The 18,140-nt window shown below is 49.9% G+C and overlaps 1 protein-coding gene across 1 annotated transcript in view; it reads left to right on the top strand.

Annotated features, from left to right (window-relative positions):
- GLA (galactosidase alpha) overlaps nucleotides 1-18,140 on the top strand; it is a 45,213-nt gene that overhangs the window by 4,538 nt on the left and 22,535 nt on the right. The window contains exon 2 of the mRNA XM_040322770.1: nucleotides 14,071-14,245. Coding sequence (XP_040178704.1) covers nucleotides 14,071-14,245 — 175 coding nt within the window. The remainder of the gene's footprint in view (nucleotides 1-14,070; nucleotides 14,246-18,140) is intronic.

Raw genomic sequence — 18,140 nt, 5'->3', positions numbered from 1 at the left:
CCCTATACCACCCCAACCTACCCCACACCAACCTACCCTATGCCTCTGCAACCTGCCCTATGCCTCTGCAACCTGCCCTATGCCTCTGCAACCTGCCTTATGCCTCTGCAACCTGCCCTATACCACCGCAACCTGCCCTATGCCACCGCAACCTGCCCTATACCACCGCAACCTGCCCTATACCACTGCAACCTGCCGTATGCCACCCCAACCTACCCTATACCACCCCAACCTGCCCTATATCACCCCAAACTACCCTGTACTACCCCAACCTATCCTATACCACCGCAACCTCCTCTATACCACCCCAACCTCCTCTATACCACCCCAACCTGCCCTATGCCACCGCAACCTGCCTTATACCACTGCAACCTGTGTTTATTGTGATTTTTGTTTTATCTTTTATTTTATTTTTGTTTTTTTATTGTTTTTTACCAAAAATATGTAGCAGAATATATATTGGCCTAAAATTTAAGAAATTCACTTTTTGTTAAAAATTGTATTGGATATGTTTTATAGCAGAAAGTAATTATTAATTATTATTATTATTATTATTATTATTATTATTATTATTATTATAATAATAATAATAATACAAAAAAAAAAATTAAAACATTTTCGCAATTTTTTTATTTTTATGTTTTTAGCGCAAAAAAAATACCACCAAAATAAATCTCTATTTGTAGGAAAAAAAAGACGTCAATTTTATTTGTGTACAACGTCGCACGACCGCACAATTGTTAGTTAAAATGGAGCAGTGCCGTATCGCAAAAAAATGGCCGGGTCATTAAGGGGGGTAAATCTTCTGGGGCTGAAGTGGTTACGCAACTTTCTTTCCTTCTATCACAGGTGGAAGGAAGGAAAATTGCCTGATTTCCCCCATTAACCCCTTAGAAGGTTCTAAATGACGGCTGAGGCAAGCATTCCAGTCATGTGACCGATGATATATTGGCCGGTTATTTACCACCTAAAGCTGATTTTCAAGTTTTACTTCATTCTAATTGCCCAGTCAGGAGGATTCCATTGTACTGATAGAGAACATAATGTTTTTTTTTTTTTTGGATACATTTCCCGAATGAAGAAATTATGAAATGAAGAAAGCATCAACTTCAGAAATAAAAAATAAAAAAACGACCCCTAGATGACCCCTCCCCCACCTTCCTGCACTGCGAAGGTTAAATGCTCAGAAATTCTAGTGCCAGGGTGTCCAAACTTTCACTTTAAAGTCCTTCAGACTTTTAGCGGTCCGGACTGTGGCCATTGGAAGCAGAAAAGGTCTCGACGTCGGTGGGGAAAAAACAATGCCCCATCATTGGTATCAGTGGAAGGAATAGTGTCCCATCATTGGTATCAGTGGATGGAATAGTGTCCCACCATTGGTGTCAGTGGGAGGAATAGTATCCCATCATTGGTGTTAGTGGGAGGAATAGTGTCCCATCATTGGTGTCAGTGGATGGAATAGTGTCCCATCATTGGTGTCAGTGGGAGGAATAGCGTCCCATCATTGGTATCAGTGGGAGGAATAGTGTCCCATCATTGGTGTCAGTGGGAGGAATAGTGTCCCATCATTGGTGTTAGTGGGAGGAATAGTGTCCCATCATTGGTGTCAGTGGGAGGAATAGTGCCCTACCATTGGTATCAGTGGGAGGAATAGTGTCCCATTATTGGTGTCAGTGGGAGGAATAGTCTCCCATCATTGGTATCAGTGGAAGGAATAGTGCCCCATCATTGGTGTCAGTGGGAGGAATAGTGTCCTATCATTGGTATCAGTGGGAGGAATTGTGTCCCATCATTGGTATCAATGGGAGGAATAGTGTCCCATCATTGGTATCAGTGGGAGGAATAGTGTCCCATCATTGGTATCAGTGGGAGGAATAGTGTCCCATCATTGGTATCAGTGGGAGGAATAGTGTCCCATCATTGGTATCAGTGGAAGGAATAGTGTCCCTATCATTGGTGTCAGTGGGAGGAATAGTGTCCCATCATTGGTATCAGTGGGAGGAATAGTCTCCCATCATTGGTATCAGTGGGGGGGAATAGTGTCCCTATCATTGGTATCCGTGGAAAGAATAGTGCCCCATCATTGGTATCAGTGGGAGGAATAGTGCCCCATCATTGGTATCAGTGGGAGGAATAGTGCCCCATCATTGGTGTCAGTGGAAGGAATTGTGTCCCATCATTGGTGTGATTGAGCCCCATTGTTGGTGCCATTGGGAGAAACTGTGTCCCATCATTGGTGTGATTGGGCCCCATTGTTGGTGCCATTGGGAGAAACTGTGTCCCATCATTGGTGTGATTGGGCCCCATTGTTGGTGCCATTGGGAGAAACTGTGTCCCATCATTGGTGTGATTGGGCCCCATTGTTGGTGTCATTGGGAGGAATTGTGCCCCATTATTGGTGCCATTGGGTGCAATTAAACGCTCATAGTTAAATGCTCAGAAATTCTAGTGTCAGGGTGTCCAAACTTTCACTTTAATGTCCTTCAGACTTTTAGCGGGCCGGACTGTGGCCATTGGAAGTAGAAAAGGTCTTGACGTCAGTGGGGAAAAATGAATGCCCCATCCTTGGTATCAGTGGGGGAATAGTGCCCCATCCTTGGTGTCATTGGGCCCCGTTGCTGGTGTCATTGGGAGAAATGGTGCCCCATCATTGGTCCCATTTGGAGGAATTGTGCCCAATTATTGGTGTAATTGGAAGGAATTGTGTCCCATTATTGGTGCCATTGGGAGTAATCGTGCCCCATCATTGGTGCCATTGGGAGAAATTGTGCCCCGTCATTGGTGCCATTGGATGAAATTGTGCCCCATTATTGGTGACATTGGGCCCCATTGCTTGTGGCATTGGGAGGAATTGTGTCCAATCATTGTCATTTGGCCCCATCATTGGTGCCATTGGGAGGAATTGCGTCCCATTATTGGTGCGATTGGGCCCCATTGCTGGTGTCATTAAGAGAAATTGTGCCCCATCTTTGGTGCCATTGGGAGGAATTGCGCCCCATCCTTGGTGTTGGTGGGAGGAATTGCGCCCCTTCATTGGTGTCATTAAGAGAAATTGTGCCCTATTGTTGGTGCCATTGGGAGGAATTGTGCCCCATTATTGGTGTGATTGGACCCCATTGTTAGTGTAATTGTGAGAAATTGTGCCGCATTATTATTGGAGGAATTGTGCCAGATCAATAGTGTCAGTGGGGGGTGTTTTTTCTTCCCCATTTTGGTATCGGTGGATGAAATAGTGCCTTTTACTTGAACAAGAAGAAAAAAAAGAAATTGTGCCGCAAGGACCGGAGAAAAGCAAGGAGAGGGCCACATCTGGCCCCCCCGGCCACAGTTTGGAGACCTTCAGCTACCATCTTTTTTTTTTGTTATTATTCCACAGGGCCTCTCCTTTTAGAAAAATATGTATTGTCTTGGCAATGTTCAGTCTTTTTTTTTTTTGCCAAAAACTGGCGTTTTAATTTCCAAAAAGTGAAACGAAATGGTCTGCCATGAGGGGGTTAACCCAGAAGTCTCACCCCAGGACATAAAAGGAGGTGACTCCATGTGCTCAGGCCCAGGACATGAGGGAGGTGATGCCATGTCCTCAGGCCCAGGTCATGAAGGAGGTGAGATGTCCTCAGGCCCAGGTCATGAAGAAGGTGACTTCATGTCCTCAGGCCCAGGTCATGAAGGAGGTGAGATGTCCTCAGGCCCAGGTCATGAAGAAGGTGACTTCATGTCCTCAGGCCCAGGTCATGAAGAAGGTGACTTCATGTCCTCAGGCCCAGGTCATGAAGGAGGTGAGATGTCCTCAGGCCCAGGTCATGAAGGAGGTGACTTCATGTCCTCAGGCCCAGGTCATGGAGGAGGTGAGATGTCCTCAGGCCCAGGTCATGAAGGAGGTGACTTCATGTCCTCAGGCCCAGGTCATGAAGGAGGTGACTTCATGTCCTCAGGCCCAGGTCATGAAGGAGGTGACTTCATGTCCTCAGGCCCAGGTCATGAAGGAGGTGACTTCATGTCCTCAGGCCCAGGTCATGAAGGAGGTGAGATGTCCTCAGGCCCAGGTCATGAAGGAGGTGACTTCATGTCCTCAGGCCCAGGTCATGAAGGAGGTGAGATGTCCTCAGGCCCAGGTCATAAAGGAGGTGACTTCATGTCCTCAGGCCCAGGACATGAAGGAGGTGAGATGTCCTCAGGCCCAGGACATGAAGGAGGTGAGATGTCCTCAGGCCCAGGACACGAAGGAGGTGAGATGTCCTCAGGCCCAGGACATGAAGGAGGTGAGATGTCCTCAGGCCCAGGTCATGAAGGAGGTGAGATGTCCTCAGGCCCAGGTCATGAAGGAGGTGAGATGTCCTCAGGCCCAGGTCATAAAGAAGGTGACTCCATGTCCTCAGGCCCAGGTCATGAAGGAGGTGACTCCATATCCTCAGGCCCAGGTCATGAAGGAGGTGACTCCATGTCCTAAGGCCCAGGTCATGAAGGAGGTGACTCCATGTCCTCAGGCCCTGAACATGAAGGAGGTGAGATGTCCTCAGGCCCAGGTCATGAAGGAGGTGAGATGTCCTCAGGCCCAGGTCATGAAGGAGGTGACTCCATCTCCTCAGGCCCAGGTTATGAAGGAGGTGAGATGTCCTAAGGCCCAGGACATGAAGGAGGTGAGATGTCCTCAGGCCCAGGTCATGAAGGAGGTGAGATGTCCTCAGGCCCAGGTCATGAAGGAGGTGAGATGTCCTCAGGCCCAGGTCATGAAGGAGGTGAGATGTCCTCAGGCCCAGGTCATGAAGGAGGTGACTCCATGTCCTCAGGCCCAGGTCATGAAGGAGGTGACTCCATGTCCTCAGGCCCAGGTCATGAAGGAGGTGACTCCATGTCCTCAGGCCCAGGTCATGAAGGAGGTGACTCCATGTCCTCAGACCCAGGTCATGAAGGAGGTGAGATGTCCTCAGGCCCAGGTCATGAAGGAGGTGACTCCATGTCCTCAGGCCCAGAAACATGAAGGAGGTGAGATGTCCTCAGGCCCAGGACATGAAGGAGGTGAGATGTCCTCAGGCCCAGGACATGAAGGAGGTGAGATGTCCTCAGGCCCAGGACATGAAGGAGGTGAGATGTCCTCAGGCCCAGGACATGAAGGAGGTGAGATGTCCTCAGGCCCAGGACATGAAGGAGGTGAGATGTCCTCAGGCCCAGGACATGAAGGAGGTGAGATGTCCTCAGGCCCAGGTCATGAAGGAGGTGAGATGTCCTCAGGCCCAGGACATGAAGGAGGTGAGATGTCCTCAGGCCCAGGTCATGAAGGAGGTGACTCCAGGTCCTCAGGCCCAGGTCATGAAGGAGGTGACTCCATGTCCTCAGGCCCAGAACATGAATGAGGTGACTCCATGTCCTCAGGCCCAGGACATGAAGGAGGTGAGATGTCCTCAGGCCCAGGTCATGCAGGAGGTGATTCCATGTCCTCAGGCCCAGGTCATGAAGGAGGTGAGATGTCCTCAGGCCCAGGACATGAAGGAGGTGAGATGTCCTCAGGCCCAGGTCATGAAGGAGGTGAGATGTCCTCAGGCCCAGGTCATGAAGGAGGTGAGATGTCCTCAGGCCCAGGTCATGAAGGAGGTGAGATGTCCTCAGGCCCAGGTCATGAAGGAGGTGAGATGTCCTCAGGCCCAGGTCATGAAGGAGGTGAGATGTCCTCAGGCCCAGGACATGAAGGAGGTGAGATGTCCTCAGGCCCAGGTCATGAAGGAGGTGAGATGTCCTCAGGCCCAGGTCATGAAGGAGGTGACTCCAGGTCCTCAGGCCCAGGTCATGAAGGAGGTGACTCCATGTCCTCAGGCCCAGAACATGAATGAGGTGACTCCATGTCCTCAGGCCCAGGACATGAAGGAGGTGACTCCATGTCCTCAGGCCCAGGTCATGAAGGAGGTGAGATGTCCTCAGGCCCAGGTCATGAAGGAGGTGACTCCGTGTCCTCAGGCCCAGGATATGAAGGAGGTGACTCCATGTCCTCAGGCCCAGGTCATGAAGGAGGTGACTCCATGTCCTCAGGCCCAGGTTGCTTGCTTTAGAATCACCTGACTGGGGGCCTGACATAGGGGGAGCCTTCAGTTTTCTTCTTCTAAACACTCAAAGAATGTGAGAAGGGCGAGAGAGACAAAAAGATAAGATAAGAGTCCATTGAGTCTGAATTGTACACACTGGAAGATCACAAGAAAGTCTAAAGTGTTTTGGGGTCAACACCTCCCCCTTCATCAGGGCTTATGTGCTGGTAGTAAATAGAGAGATTACCGGACAACAAATTACAAAGTAAAGCCTCGTACACACGATCGGATTTTCCGACGGGAGTTGTGTGATGACGGGCTGTTGGCGGAAAATCCGACCGTTTGTACGCTCCATCGGACAATTGTCGTCGGATTTTCCGCGGACAAATGTTGGATGGCAGGCTTATAATTTTTTCTGCAGACAACAGTCTGTTATGAGATTTTCCCATCGCGTGTACAAAAGTACAAACACGCATGCTCGGAATCGATGATCACCATAACACGACATTAGCAGAAGGTGCCCAAAGGGTGGTACGCAAGAGCTGAAAAACCACATAGTACGTCACTATGTTTGTGTTTGTTGGCCGACAATTGTGTGCCGTTTGTATGCAAGACAAGTTCCTGGCCAACGCCCTTCGGACAAAAGTCTGGCGCTTTGTCTGTGGAAAAATCCGATCGTGTGTACAAGGCTTAAGCGATTTTAAAGAGGAAATAAACCCTCTTGTCAAAAAATAAAATAAAAATGACAACCTGCAAGACAAAGGCATAATGAGCTAGTGTGCCTGAGATCGAAGCCCCCGCAGCGGCCCTCGTTCGCCTCCTCCGATGCCACCATGATACCCGGAGTGACTTCCGGGTATCGCTGCTCCGGCGTTGTGACTGGCCGGAGCAACGATGACGTCCTATATCTCCCAAACCTTTTAGGTTTGGGAGATATTTCTTGCACCATCAGGGTTTACAACCAATTTAAACCCATGTTGTTGATTGGATGACCCCTCTTCACCGTGACATCACAGACCCAGCATGCAATGGTCAATGACATCACAGAGCGTGGTGCCAACAGGTGGCCCCGCCCCTTAGCAATATAAGAACTGTCAGGCGGAGCGAACGAAGCCTTTGTTTTTTTGGGGGGGGGGGGGGGGTTTCCGGGTCCGGCAGTGGGGCAGGCATCCTGATTGGTGATGGATCTACATCGGGGAACATTGTGTTTTTTTTTTTTTTGTTTTTTTTTAGTAAAGGAATTGTCAAAAAATAATGCTGTATCTTTACTCACTTTTTTTGGTGAATGAGTAGGGGTACTATGCACTTTTTCACATAGGGAGGAGGGTGGGATCTGGGGCCCCCTTGAGCCCTATGCCTGTAGACCCCCCCTAACCACTATCCAGGGTTGTGGGGAAAAGGCCCTTGTCCCCATCAACATGGGGACAAGGTGCTTGGGGCTCTGGGCCCTGCCCCAAAGCACCCCCCCCCATGCTGAGGGCATGTGATCTGGCATGGTTCAGGAAGAGGGGGCACTAGCTTGTCCCCCTGCCTCCCTTTCCTGGCCTGCCAGGCTGCATGCTTGGATGAGGGTCTGGTATGGATTTTGGGGGGGCTCCATGCCATTTATTTATTTATATATATATATATATATATATATATATATATATATATATATATATATATATATATATATATATATATATATATATATATATATAATTTTGGCATGGGGTTCACCTCAAAATTCATACCAGACCCGAATGGTGCGAGTCCATTAAAGTGTATTACACGCAAAACGCGTAGGGCACAATACGGTGGAGGGTTCGGCCTCAGTAGGAGGGACAGTGTTCTAGCAAAAAGGGGCTTAGTGACAATTTTAGCCAATTGCAAAGCCCCTCTTACACGTCCATCCAGGGCCATCTTAATAGCATCATGGGCCCCCCGGGCAAAGTAATGCAGTGGGGTTCTTCTCACCAGGCTGCCGCAATTTACTCAAGAATTAACCACTTGCCGCCCGCCAATGACATATTGACGTCGGCAAAGTGGTTGTAGAATCCTGACTGGCCGTCATATGACGTTGTTGCAGGGTGTCAGTCTGACACCCCGCAACACCGATCAAGGTAAAGAGTCTCTCACGGAGACTCTTTACCACGTGATCAGCCGTGTCCAATCGCGGCTGATCACGATGTAAATAGGAAAAGCCGGTAATCGGCTTTTCCTCACTCGCGTCTGTCAGACGCGAGTAGAGGAGAGCCGATTGGCTGCTCCTGTGACAGGGGGGGGTTTGTGCTGATCGATCATCAGCACAGCCCCCCCGAGGAGGCCCACTGGACCACCAGGGATGGGCATATAGAACAGCAGTGAAAATAAATAAATGTATGCCACCCTAGACCACCAGGGATGGACACACAAAATGGATGCCAATCAGTGCCGCAATGGATGCCAATCAGTGCCCACAATGGCCATCACTGATTGGCAGGCATTGTTTGGCACTGATTGGCATCCATTAGTACAACACATACAATAGTGCCCATCTGTGCCACCTATCAGTGCCCATCCGTGCCGCCTATCAGTGCCCATCCGTGCCGCCTATCAGTGCCCATCCGTGCCGCCTGTCTGTGCCGCCTATCCGATATCCGTACCCAGCCGTGCCGCCTATCTGTGCCCATCTGTGCCACCTATCCGTGCCCAATCCGTGCCGCCTATCCAAGCCCATCCATGCCGCCCATCAGTGCCGCATATTAGTGCCCATCAATGCCACCACATCAGTGCCACCTCATCGGTGCCCATCAGTGCCGCCTTATCAGTGCCTGTCAGTGCAGTACCATCAGTGCCCATCAGTAAAGGAGAAAACGTACTTATTTACAATGTTTTATAACAGAAACAAAAAAATACTTTTTTTTTTTCTAAATTTTCGGTAATTTTTTATTTTTTTTTGCAGAAAATAAATATCCCAGAGGTGATCTAATACCACCAAAAGAAAGCTCTATTTGTGGGTACAAAATGATAAAAATTTAGTTTGGGTACAGTGTAGCATGACCGCGCAATTGTCAAAGTGCAACAGTGCTGAAAGCTAAAAATTGGTCTGGGCGGGAAGGTGTATACGTGCCCGGTATGGAAGTGGTTAAAGTATAAATAGTTGATCGAATTAAACATCTATTTAATAGTGTACAATAAAATCGATTTTAAACAGTAAGAAAACATGCCATAAATAAAAGACTGATCAACACAAAGGGCACAGTAAGGGGGGGAGGGGAAAGAAGAGCACAGTACAGGGGGGGACTCAGACGGGCACACTACAGGTCCGGGGGCACTGCTCAGGACACCGCCATTCCGGGACAGTTTAGTACAATGCGTGACTGTCCCGGAAATTATGATATAACGCTAGATTATCATGGGGCCCCCATGCATCTGGGGGCTCCTGGGCAATGCCCAGGGGTGCCCATGCATTAAGACAGCAGCCTTGTGTCCATCTATAATTGGCAATGTCAGATTTGACCCTTTTTTTTTTTTATGTGGTCTAGGTCGTCCTGATCCATTGTGAGAGACGTATGGACACCAATAAGTAGTGAACCACAGGGGGAAAAAAATAAACAAAAAAGATGATATTTTCCCTAAAGTGTCGCCAACATCCCAAATATTGGGAACAAACCCTGAAAGAGCACAAGTACCCCCCGGGTACTTAGGGTTAGGGGGTTAAGGGGTTGGGGTTAGGGCTTAGGGTTAGGGGGTTAAGGGTTTGGGGTTAGGGCTTAGGGTTGGGGTTAGGGCTTAGGGGGTTAAGGGGTTGGGGTTAGGGCTTAGGGTTAGGGTGAGGGGTTAGGGTGTTAGGGTTTCCCATTGACGAATAAGGCGAGGACTCAGGAATTGGAACAGGGACCTCCCCCAGAGGTCAAAGGTGGGTTCCCAAAGGTTCCAGGGCGTGACTGACACACCCCCACCAAAGTGTACCGCCTACCCCAACTAAGTCGGGGAACAAACAAGTTGGGGAAAGCGTCTTGCGCGCGCAAAGCAATACCACAGCTACTATAACCTAGATGGAGAGATTGTAAACAGCTAAGCCAACCTACATTGTGTGGGCGTGTTCCTTTGTTCTCATTATCGGGGAGCCAGAACTGAGAAAATTCATAAATGCCCTTGGATTCCCCTTACTTTCTCGACATCCCACCATGTTAGAAGTCCTTGTCCTCTACAATGTTGAACTTCAGATTACCCACAACTGGCCTGGATTGGCTGACCCTGATCATGTCTCCTGCCTTGTTGCTGACTCTTCCCTTTCCTATTACTTTCCTGCCTGCGGCCTGCCTTGACCCTGACTACTTTTACCTGCTGCCTGCCTTGACTTCAGCATGGACACTGACTACTCTTATTCCTGCCTTGACTTCTGCCTGGACCCTGGCTACTCTTTGCCTGCTGCCTGCTTAAACTTCTGCCTGGACCCTGATTACTTTTACCTGCTGCCTGCCTTGACTTCAGCATGGACACTGACTACTCTAATGACTGCTGCCTGCCTTGACTTCTGTCTGGACACTGGCAACTCTTTGCCTGCTTCGACTTCTGCCTGGACACTCACTACTTTTGCCTGATTTGACTTTGGCCTGGACACTGACTACTCATTTGCCTGGTGCCTGCCTCGACTTCAGCCTGGACCCTGACTTTTAGATGCTGCCTGCCTTGACCTCTGCTTGGACACTGACTACTCTTATGCCTGCCTTGACTTCTACCTGGACACTGACTAATCATGTGTCTGCTGCCTGCCTTGACCTCTGCTAGGACACTCACTACTCTTTTGCCTTCTGCCTGGACACTGACTACTCTTATGCCTGCTGCCTGCCTTGACTTCAGCCTGGACACTGACTGACTACTCTTTTGCCTGCCTTGACATTTGCCTGGACACTGACTACTCTTATGCCTGCCTTGACTTCAGCATGCACACTGACTACTCTAATGACTGCTGCCTGCCTTGACTTCTGTCTGGACACTGGCAACTCTTTGCCTGCTTCGACTTCTGCCTGGACACTCACTACTTTTGCCTGCTGCATGATTTGACTTTGGCCTGGACACTGACTACTCTTTTGCCTGGTGCCTGCCTCGACTTCAGCCTGGACCCTGACTTTTACCTGCTGCCTGCCTTGACCTCTGCTTGGACACTGACTACTCTTATGCCTGCTGCCTGCCTTGACTTCAGCCTAGACACTAAGTACTCTTATGCCTGCCTTGACTTCTACCTGGACACTGACTAATCATGTGTCCGCTGCCTGCCTTGACCTCTGCTAGGAAACTCACTACTCTTTTGCCTTCAGCCTGGACACTGACTACTCTTATGCCTCCTGCCTGCCTTGACTTCAGCCTGGACACTGACTGACTACTCTTTTGCCTGCCTTGACATCTGCCTGGACACTGACTGACTACTCTTTTGCCTGCCTTGACATTTGCCTGGACACTGACTACTCTTATGCCTGCCTTGACTTCTACCTGGACACTGACTACTCTGTTACCTGCTGCCTTCCTTGACCTCTGCCTGAACACCAACTAGTCTAACCTGCTGCTTACCTTAACACCAACTGCTCTCTTACTTGCCATCTGCCTCGACCTCTGCTCGGACCCTGTCCTTCCCCTATATTGTACCCTGTCCCCACAGTGTAGCCAGGGCCATCTTAATGCAAGGGCACTGCCCAGGGGCCCCACAATAATCTTGCATTATATCATACTTGCCAACTGTCCCGGATTTGCTGGGATAGTCATGCTTTTTGCTAAACTGTCCCGATATGGTCGTGTCCCGGGAAGCGTCCCAGAACCTATACTGTGCCCTCCTGACCCCCCTCCCTGTACTATGCCCTTCTGCATTCCCCCTGTACTGTGCCCCTCTGCATTCCCCCTGTACTGTGCCCCTCTGCATTCCCCCTGTACTGTGCCCCTCTGCATTCCCCCTGTGCTGTGCCCCTCTGCATTCCCCCTGTGCTGTGCCCCTCTGCATTCCCCCTGTGCTGTGCCCCTCTGCATTCCCCCTGTGCTGTGCCCCTCTGCATTCCCCCTGTGCTGTGCCCCTCTGCACTCTGCATTCCCCCTGTGCTGTGCCCCTCTGCATTCCCCCTGTGCTGTGCCCCTCTGCATTCCCCCTGTGCTGTGCCCCTCTGCATTCCCCCTGTGCTGTGCCCCTCTGCATTCCCCCTGTGCTGTGCCCCTCTGCATTCCCCCTGTGCTGTGCCCCTCTGCATTCCCCCTGTACTGTGCCCCTCTGCATTCCCCCTGTGCTGTGCCCCTCTGCATTCCCCCTGTACCGTGTCCCTCTGCATTCCCCCTGTACCGTGTCCCTCTGCATTCCCCCTGTGCCGTGTCCCTCTGCATTCCCCCTGTGCTGTGCCCCTCTGCATTCCCCCTGTACCGTGCCCTTCTGCATTCCCCCTGTGCCGTGCCCCTCTGCATTCCCCCTGTACCGTGTCCCTCTGCATTCCCCCTGTACCGTGTCCCTCTGCATTCCCCCTGTGCCGTGTCCCTCTGCATTCCCCCTGTGCTGTGCCCTTCTGCATTCCCCCTGTACCGTGCCCTTCTGCATTCCCCCTGTGCCGTGCCCCTCTGCATTCCCCCTGTGCCGTGCCCCTCTGCATTCCCCCTGTGCCGTGCCCCTCTGCATTCCCCCTGTGCCGTGCCCCTCTGCATTCCCCCTGTGCCGTGCCCCTCTGCATTTCCCCTGTGCCGTGCCCCTCTGCATTCCCCCTGTGCCGTGCCCCTCTGCATTCCCCCTGTGCCGTGCCCCTCTGCATTCCCCCTGTGCCGTGCCCCTCTGCATTCCCCCTGTGCCGTGCCCCTCTGCATTCCCCCTGTACTGTGCCCCTCTGCATTCCCCCTGTGCCGTGCCCCTCTGCATTCCCCCCTGTACTGTGCCCCTCTGCATTCCCCCTGTGCTGTGTCCCGCTTGTGTCACCGACCAAGTTGTCACTTAGGTTCTGCGCCTTGGGTGAGTCCATGTCACCTGACAGGGGTGTCAATCCTTACATTGTAATAGCAGAAAATAATCCCTGAATTGCGCCTGAAAGCGACCTCCTGTGTTCGGGACCCAAAAGCCGGTGGAGAACATTGGTAGCAGCTTTGCCCGCTACAGAGATTTCCAGCTTCCACAAGGATCACATTGGTATGGTCCATACAGTACGTACTTACTTTGGTCCAAGCTTGGAACAATGTAACGATGTGAAAATTTCAATACCTGGAATTCTTTAATTCATTTTTTAGTTTTGCTCTTTATCAGTACCTCCATGGCGCGGTTTCCGGGTTGTGTAGCAGTGAAATTGGAACTACCTTCCACAGATTCAGTGCGACTTTCTGGTGGGCTCTACGGCCCAGATTCACAGCGGAGATACTCCGTCGTATCTCACAGAGTATCTATGCGACTGATTCATAGAATCAGTTACGCATAGATATCCCTAAGATCCGACAGGTGTAATTGTTTTACACTGTCGGATCTTAGGATGCAGTACCGTGGCCGCCGCTGGGGGGGAGTTCGCGTCGTAAACTAGCGTCGGGTATGCAAATTAGGAGTTACGGCGATCCCCGACGGTTTTTCGCGTTCGCTACGTCGCCGCTAGTCTAGTTTCCCGTCGCAAAGTTAGTCGTCGTTTTGGGTGCCTTAACTTTAGACAGCAATCGTATGTGCTGTCTAAAGTATGGCCGTCGTTCCCGCGTCGAAATTTAAAAATTCACGTCGTTTGCGTAAGCCGTCCGGGAATACGGAAGTACGCTACGCGCGTCGCCGTTCGAAAAAATGACGTCATTTCGCGCAAAGCACGGCGGGAGTTACGAAAGGGAGCATGCGCAGTAGGTCCGGCGCGGGAGCGCGCCTAATTTAAATGGCACACGCCCGTTTAAATTACGCGGGCTTACGCCGGAGGCCGCCAGGGTAGTTTTCATCGCAAGTGCTTTGTGAATCAGGCACTTGCGATGAAAACTTGCGGCGGTGTAACGTATCTACGATACGTTACGCCGCCGCACTTCTACCTGAATCTGGCCCTACGTGACTTGCTGCAGCTCTCTCCCGCTCTATTCAGCTGTTAATATTTGGGGTTTTTTCTTTCACCAGTGACCAGCTCTTCATGCAGATGGCGGACATCATGGTGTCCAATGGATGGCTGAAAGCGGGATATAAGTATCTGTGCATCGATGATTGCTGGCTGGCTCCTCATAGAGACAAGAACAACAGGCTACAGGCTGACCCAGACCGCTTCCCGGGAGGCATGAAGAAACTGATCGATTATGTGAGTCACTCACAGATCACATTCAATCATGTTTAGTAAATTTTGGAGGTTCACCCAAAAACTTAGGCCCAGATCCTCAAAGGGCTTACGACGGCGCACCGCAATGTACGCCGTCGTAAGTCCTAATCTGGGCCGTCGTATCTATGCGACTGATTTCTTAGAATCCGTTACGCATAGATAACCATTAGATCCGACAGGCGTAAGTCTCTTACGCCGTCGGATCTTATATGCAATTTTTTTTTCCGCCGCTAGGTGTCGCCTCCGTCGTTTTCCCCGTCGAGTATGCAAATTAGCAAAATACGCGAATTCCCAAACGTACGCGCGGTCGACACAGTGAAGTTACGGCGTTTACGTTAGATTTGCGACGCGTAAAGTTGCCCCTGCTATATGAGGGGCAACCGATGTTAAGTATGGCCGTCGTTCCCGCGTCGAAATTTAAAAATTGACGTCGTTTGCGTAAGTCGTCCGTGAATGGGGCTGGACGCCATTTACGTTCACGTCGAAAACCAATGACGTCCTTGCGACGTCATTTAGCGCAATGCACGTCGGAAAATTTTAGGGACGGCGCACGCGCAGTACGTTCGGCTCGGGAACGCGCCTAATTTAAATGCTCCGCGCCCCCTACCCGGCTCATTTGAATTAGGCGGACTTGCGCCGGAGGATTTACGCTACGCCGCCGCAACTTTACAGGCAAGTTCTTTGTGAATAAAGCACTTGCCTGTAAAACTTGCGGAGGCGTAACGTAAATGACATACGTTGCGCCGCCGCAGTTTTACGCCCATCTACGAGAATCTGGGCCTTAATTTTTAACATTAGATTGAGGCTCATTTTGTGAAGGGGAATCGGGTGTTTTTTTTTTTTAAATCGAAGCCGTACTTACCGTTTTATAGAGCGATCTTCTCCGCCGCTTCCGGGTATGGGCTGCGGGACTGGGCGCTCCTATTTGATTGACAGGCTTCCAACGGTCGCATACATCGCGTCACGATTTTCCGAAAGTAGCCGAACGTCAGTGCGCAGGCACCGTATAGAGCCGCACCGACGTTCGGCTTCTTTCGGCTACTCGTGACGCGATGGATGCGACCGTCGGAAGCCTGTCAATCAAATAGGAACGCCCAGTCCAGAAGACCATACCCGGAAGCGGCGGAGAAGATCGCTCTCTAAAACGGTAAGTACGGCTTCAATTTAAAAAAAAATTCCCGATTCCCCTTCACAAAATGAGCCTCAATCTAATGTTAAAAATAGTTTTTCGGGTGAACTTCCGCTTTAAAGATGTAATTAACCCAAAATCAAACAAACAATTACCGTATTTATCGCGGTATAACGCGCTCCCGTGTATACCGCGCACCCCTAAAGTGACCCCGAATCCTGTGGAAATTTTTTTTTTGTACTTACAGTTTTGGTGTCTTGCGCGCGGCGTCCATCGGCGGCCTCGTCGGGTCCGGTGTCCTTCTGCGGCTTCGGGTGTCCTCTTCAGCGGGTCCGGCGTCCTTCTGCGGCTTCGGGTGTCCTCTTCAGCGGGTCCGGCGTCCTTCTGCGGCTTCGGGTGTCCTTCTGCGGCGGGTCCGGTGTCCTATTCGGCAGGGCCAGTGTCCTCTTCGGCGGGTCCGGCGTCCTTCTGCGGCGTCCTCGCTCGTTTCCCGCGCCGAGTTTTGAATACTGCGCCGACATATGCCGAGCGCAGTACACTCGGGTATAGTCGGGCAGTCTCGGCAACTTCCGCGCTCACGTCCGCGCGGGTAGCCGAGCATTACCGACAATACACGAGTGTACTGCGCTCTGACACTCGTGTATTGTCGGCAATGCTCCGCTACCCGCGCTGACGTCCTGTACGTCCAGGACGTGAGCGCGGAAGTTGCCGAGACTGCCCGACTATACCTGAGTGTACTGTGCTCGGTATATGTCGGCGCAGTATTCAAAACTCGGCGCGGGAAAGCGGGTATCGGCGTATACCACGCACCCACGATTTTGCCCTGATTTTCAGGGCAAAAAAGTGCGCGGTATACGCCGATAAATACGGTATACTTTGTAGCTTCCCAAGCCTTAAATGTGGTGGCTACGTTCGTTTTTTTTTTCTTTCCTGTTTTTTTTTACACCTGGTAATCCTGATATGTTTGAACTTCCTTTAACCAAGCTGACCATCAAAAATGGCAGTTGGAAGTCCAAAAAAAATATAGGGCCGGATTCAAAAAGCCCGGCGTAAATTTGTGCGGGCGTAGCGTATCTCAGATAACTTAGTGAGGCAGGTTCTGTATTCAGAAAGAACCTGCGCCCTAAGTTAAGGCCGGCGTAGCGTATGTGGTCCGGCGTAAGCCCGCGGAAACCAAATTATCCATGCAGTGGGCGTGTTGTATGGTAATGAAGGCTGACCCCACGTAAATGACGTTTTTGACTGACGGCGCATGCGCCGTCCGTGAACGTTTCCCAGTGCGCATGCTCCAAATTACGCCGCAAATAGGCAATGCTTTCGACGTGAACGTAACTTCTGTACAGCCCTATTTGCGAACGACTTACGCAAACGACGGAAAATTTGACGCTGGCCCGATGTCCATACTTAACATAGGATACGCCTCATATAGCGGGGGTAACTTTACGCCGGAAAAAGCCTTACGTAAACGGCGTAAAAAAAATGCGCCGGGCGGACGTACGTTTCTGAATCTACCTAATTTGCATATTCTACGCGTAAATCTCCCGGAAGCGCCACCTAGCGGCCAGCGTAAATATGCAACTAAGATACGGCGGTCGTATCCAGTCGTATCTTAGCCAAATTTTGGCGTATCTTGCTTTCTGAATACAGAAAGAAGATACGCCGGCGCATGCTAGAATTTACGCGGCGTATCTATGGATACGCCGACGTAAATTCTTTCTGAATCCGGGCCATAATCTGTTGCAGTTTACTAATCTTTAGATGTGGTGGCTACATTCATTTTCACCTGGTGATCCTGCCATTAAGCCTTTTATCTTTCAACTCCCTTTAACAGACCAAGCTGTCCATCAAAAATGGCAGTTGGAACCCCAAAAAAGAAATATATTACAGCTTACTAATTCTTAGATTTGGTAGCTGCATTTATTTTATTTTTTAGGCTTTTTTTTTTTTTTATTTTAATCTGAGGACCCCACCAGCAAGTCTGTTATTTTGCAGCTTCCTTTAACAGGCCACGCTGTCCATCAAAAATGGCAGTTGGAAACCCAAGAAATTTAATATATTTCAGCCTAACAATCTTTAGATGTGGTGGCTGCATTCATTTTTATCCCTCTTTTTCACCTGCCGATCCTGCCATTAAGTCTATTATCTTTCAACTTTAACAGGCCAAGCTGTCCATCAAAAATAGCAGTTGGAACCCCCCCAAAAAAGAAATATATTACAACTTACTATATCTTGGATTTATGAGCTGCATTATTTTTATTGTTTAGGCTTTTATTTCCTTTATTTTTTTATCTGGGGATCCTACCAATAGTTCTGTTATTTTTCAGTTTCCTTTAACAGGCCAAGCTGTCCATAAAAATGGCAGTTGGAACCCCAAAAATTTTATATATTTCAGCTTACCAATCTTTAGATGTGGTGGCTGCATCCGTTTTTTTCCTTTTTCACCCGGTGATCCTGACAGTCTATTATCTTTCATCCTCCTTTAACAGACCAAGCTGTCCATCAAAAATGGCAGTTGGAACTCCCCAAAAAAAAGAAATATATTGCAACTTACTAATTCTTAGATTTATGAGCCGCATTATTTTTTATTGTTTAGGCTTTTTTTTTTTTTTTATCTGGGGATCCTGCCAATAGTTCTGGTATTTTTCAGAGTCCTTTAACAGGCCAAGCTGTCCATCAAAAATGGCAGTTGGAAACCCAAGAAATGTAATATATTTCAGCCTAACAATCTTTAGATGTGGTGGCTGCATT

The sequence above is a fragment of the Rana temporaria genome, chromosome 9, assembly GCF_905171775.1.
Source record: "Rana temporaria chromosome 9, aRanTem1.1, whole genome shotgun sequence".
Taxonomy (NCBI): domain Eukaryota; kingdom Metazoa; phylum Chordata; class Amphibia; order Anura; family Ranidae; genus Rana; species Rana temporaria.
This window is presented reverse-complemented; position numbering and strand designations above follow the sequence as displayed.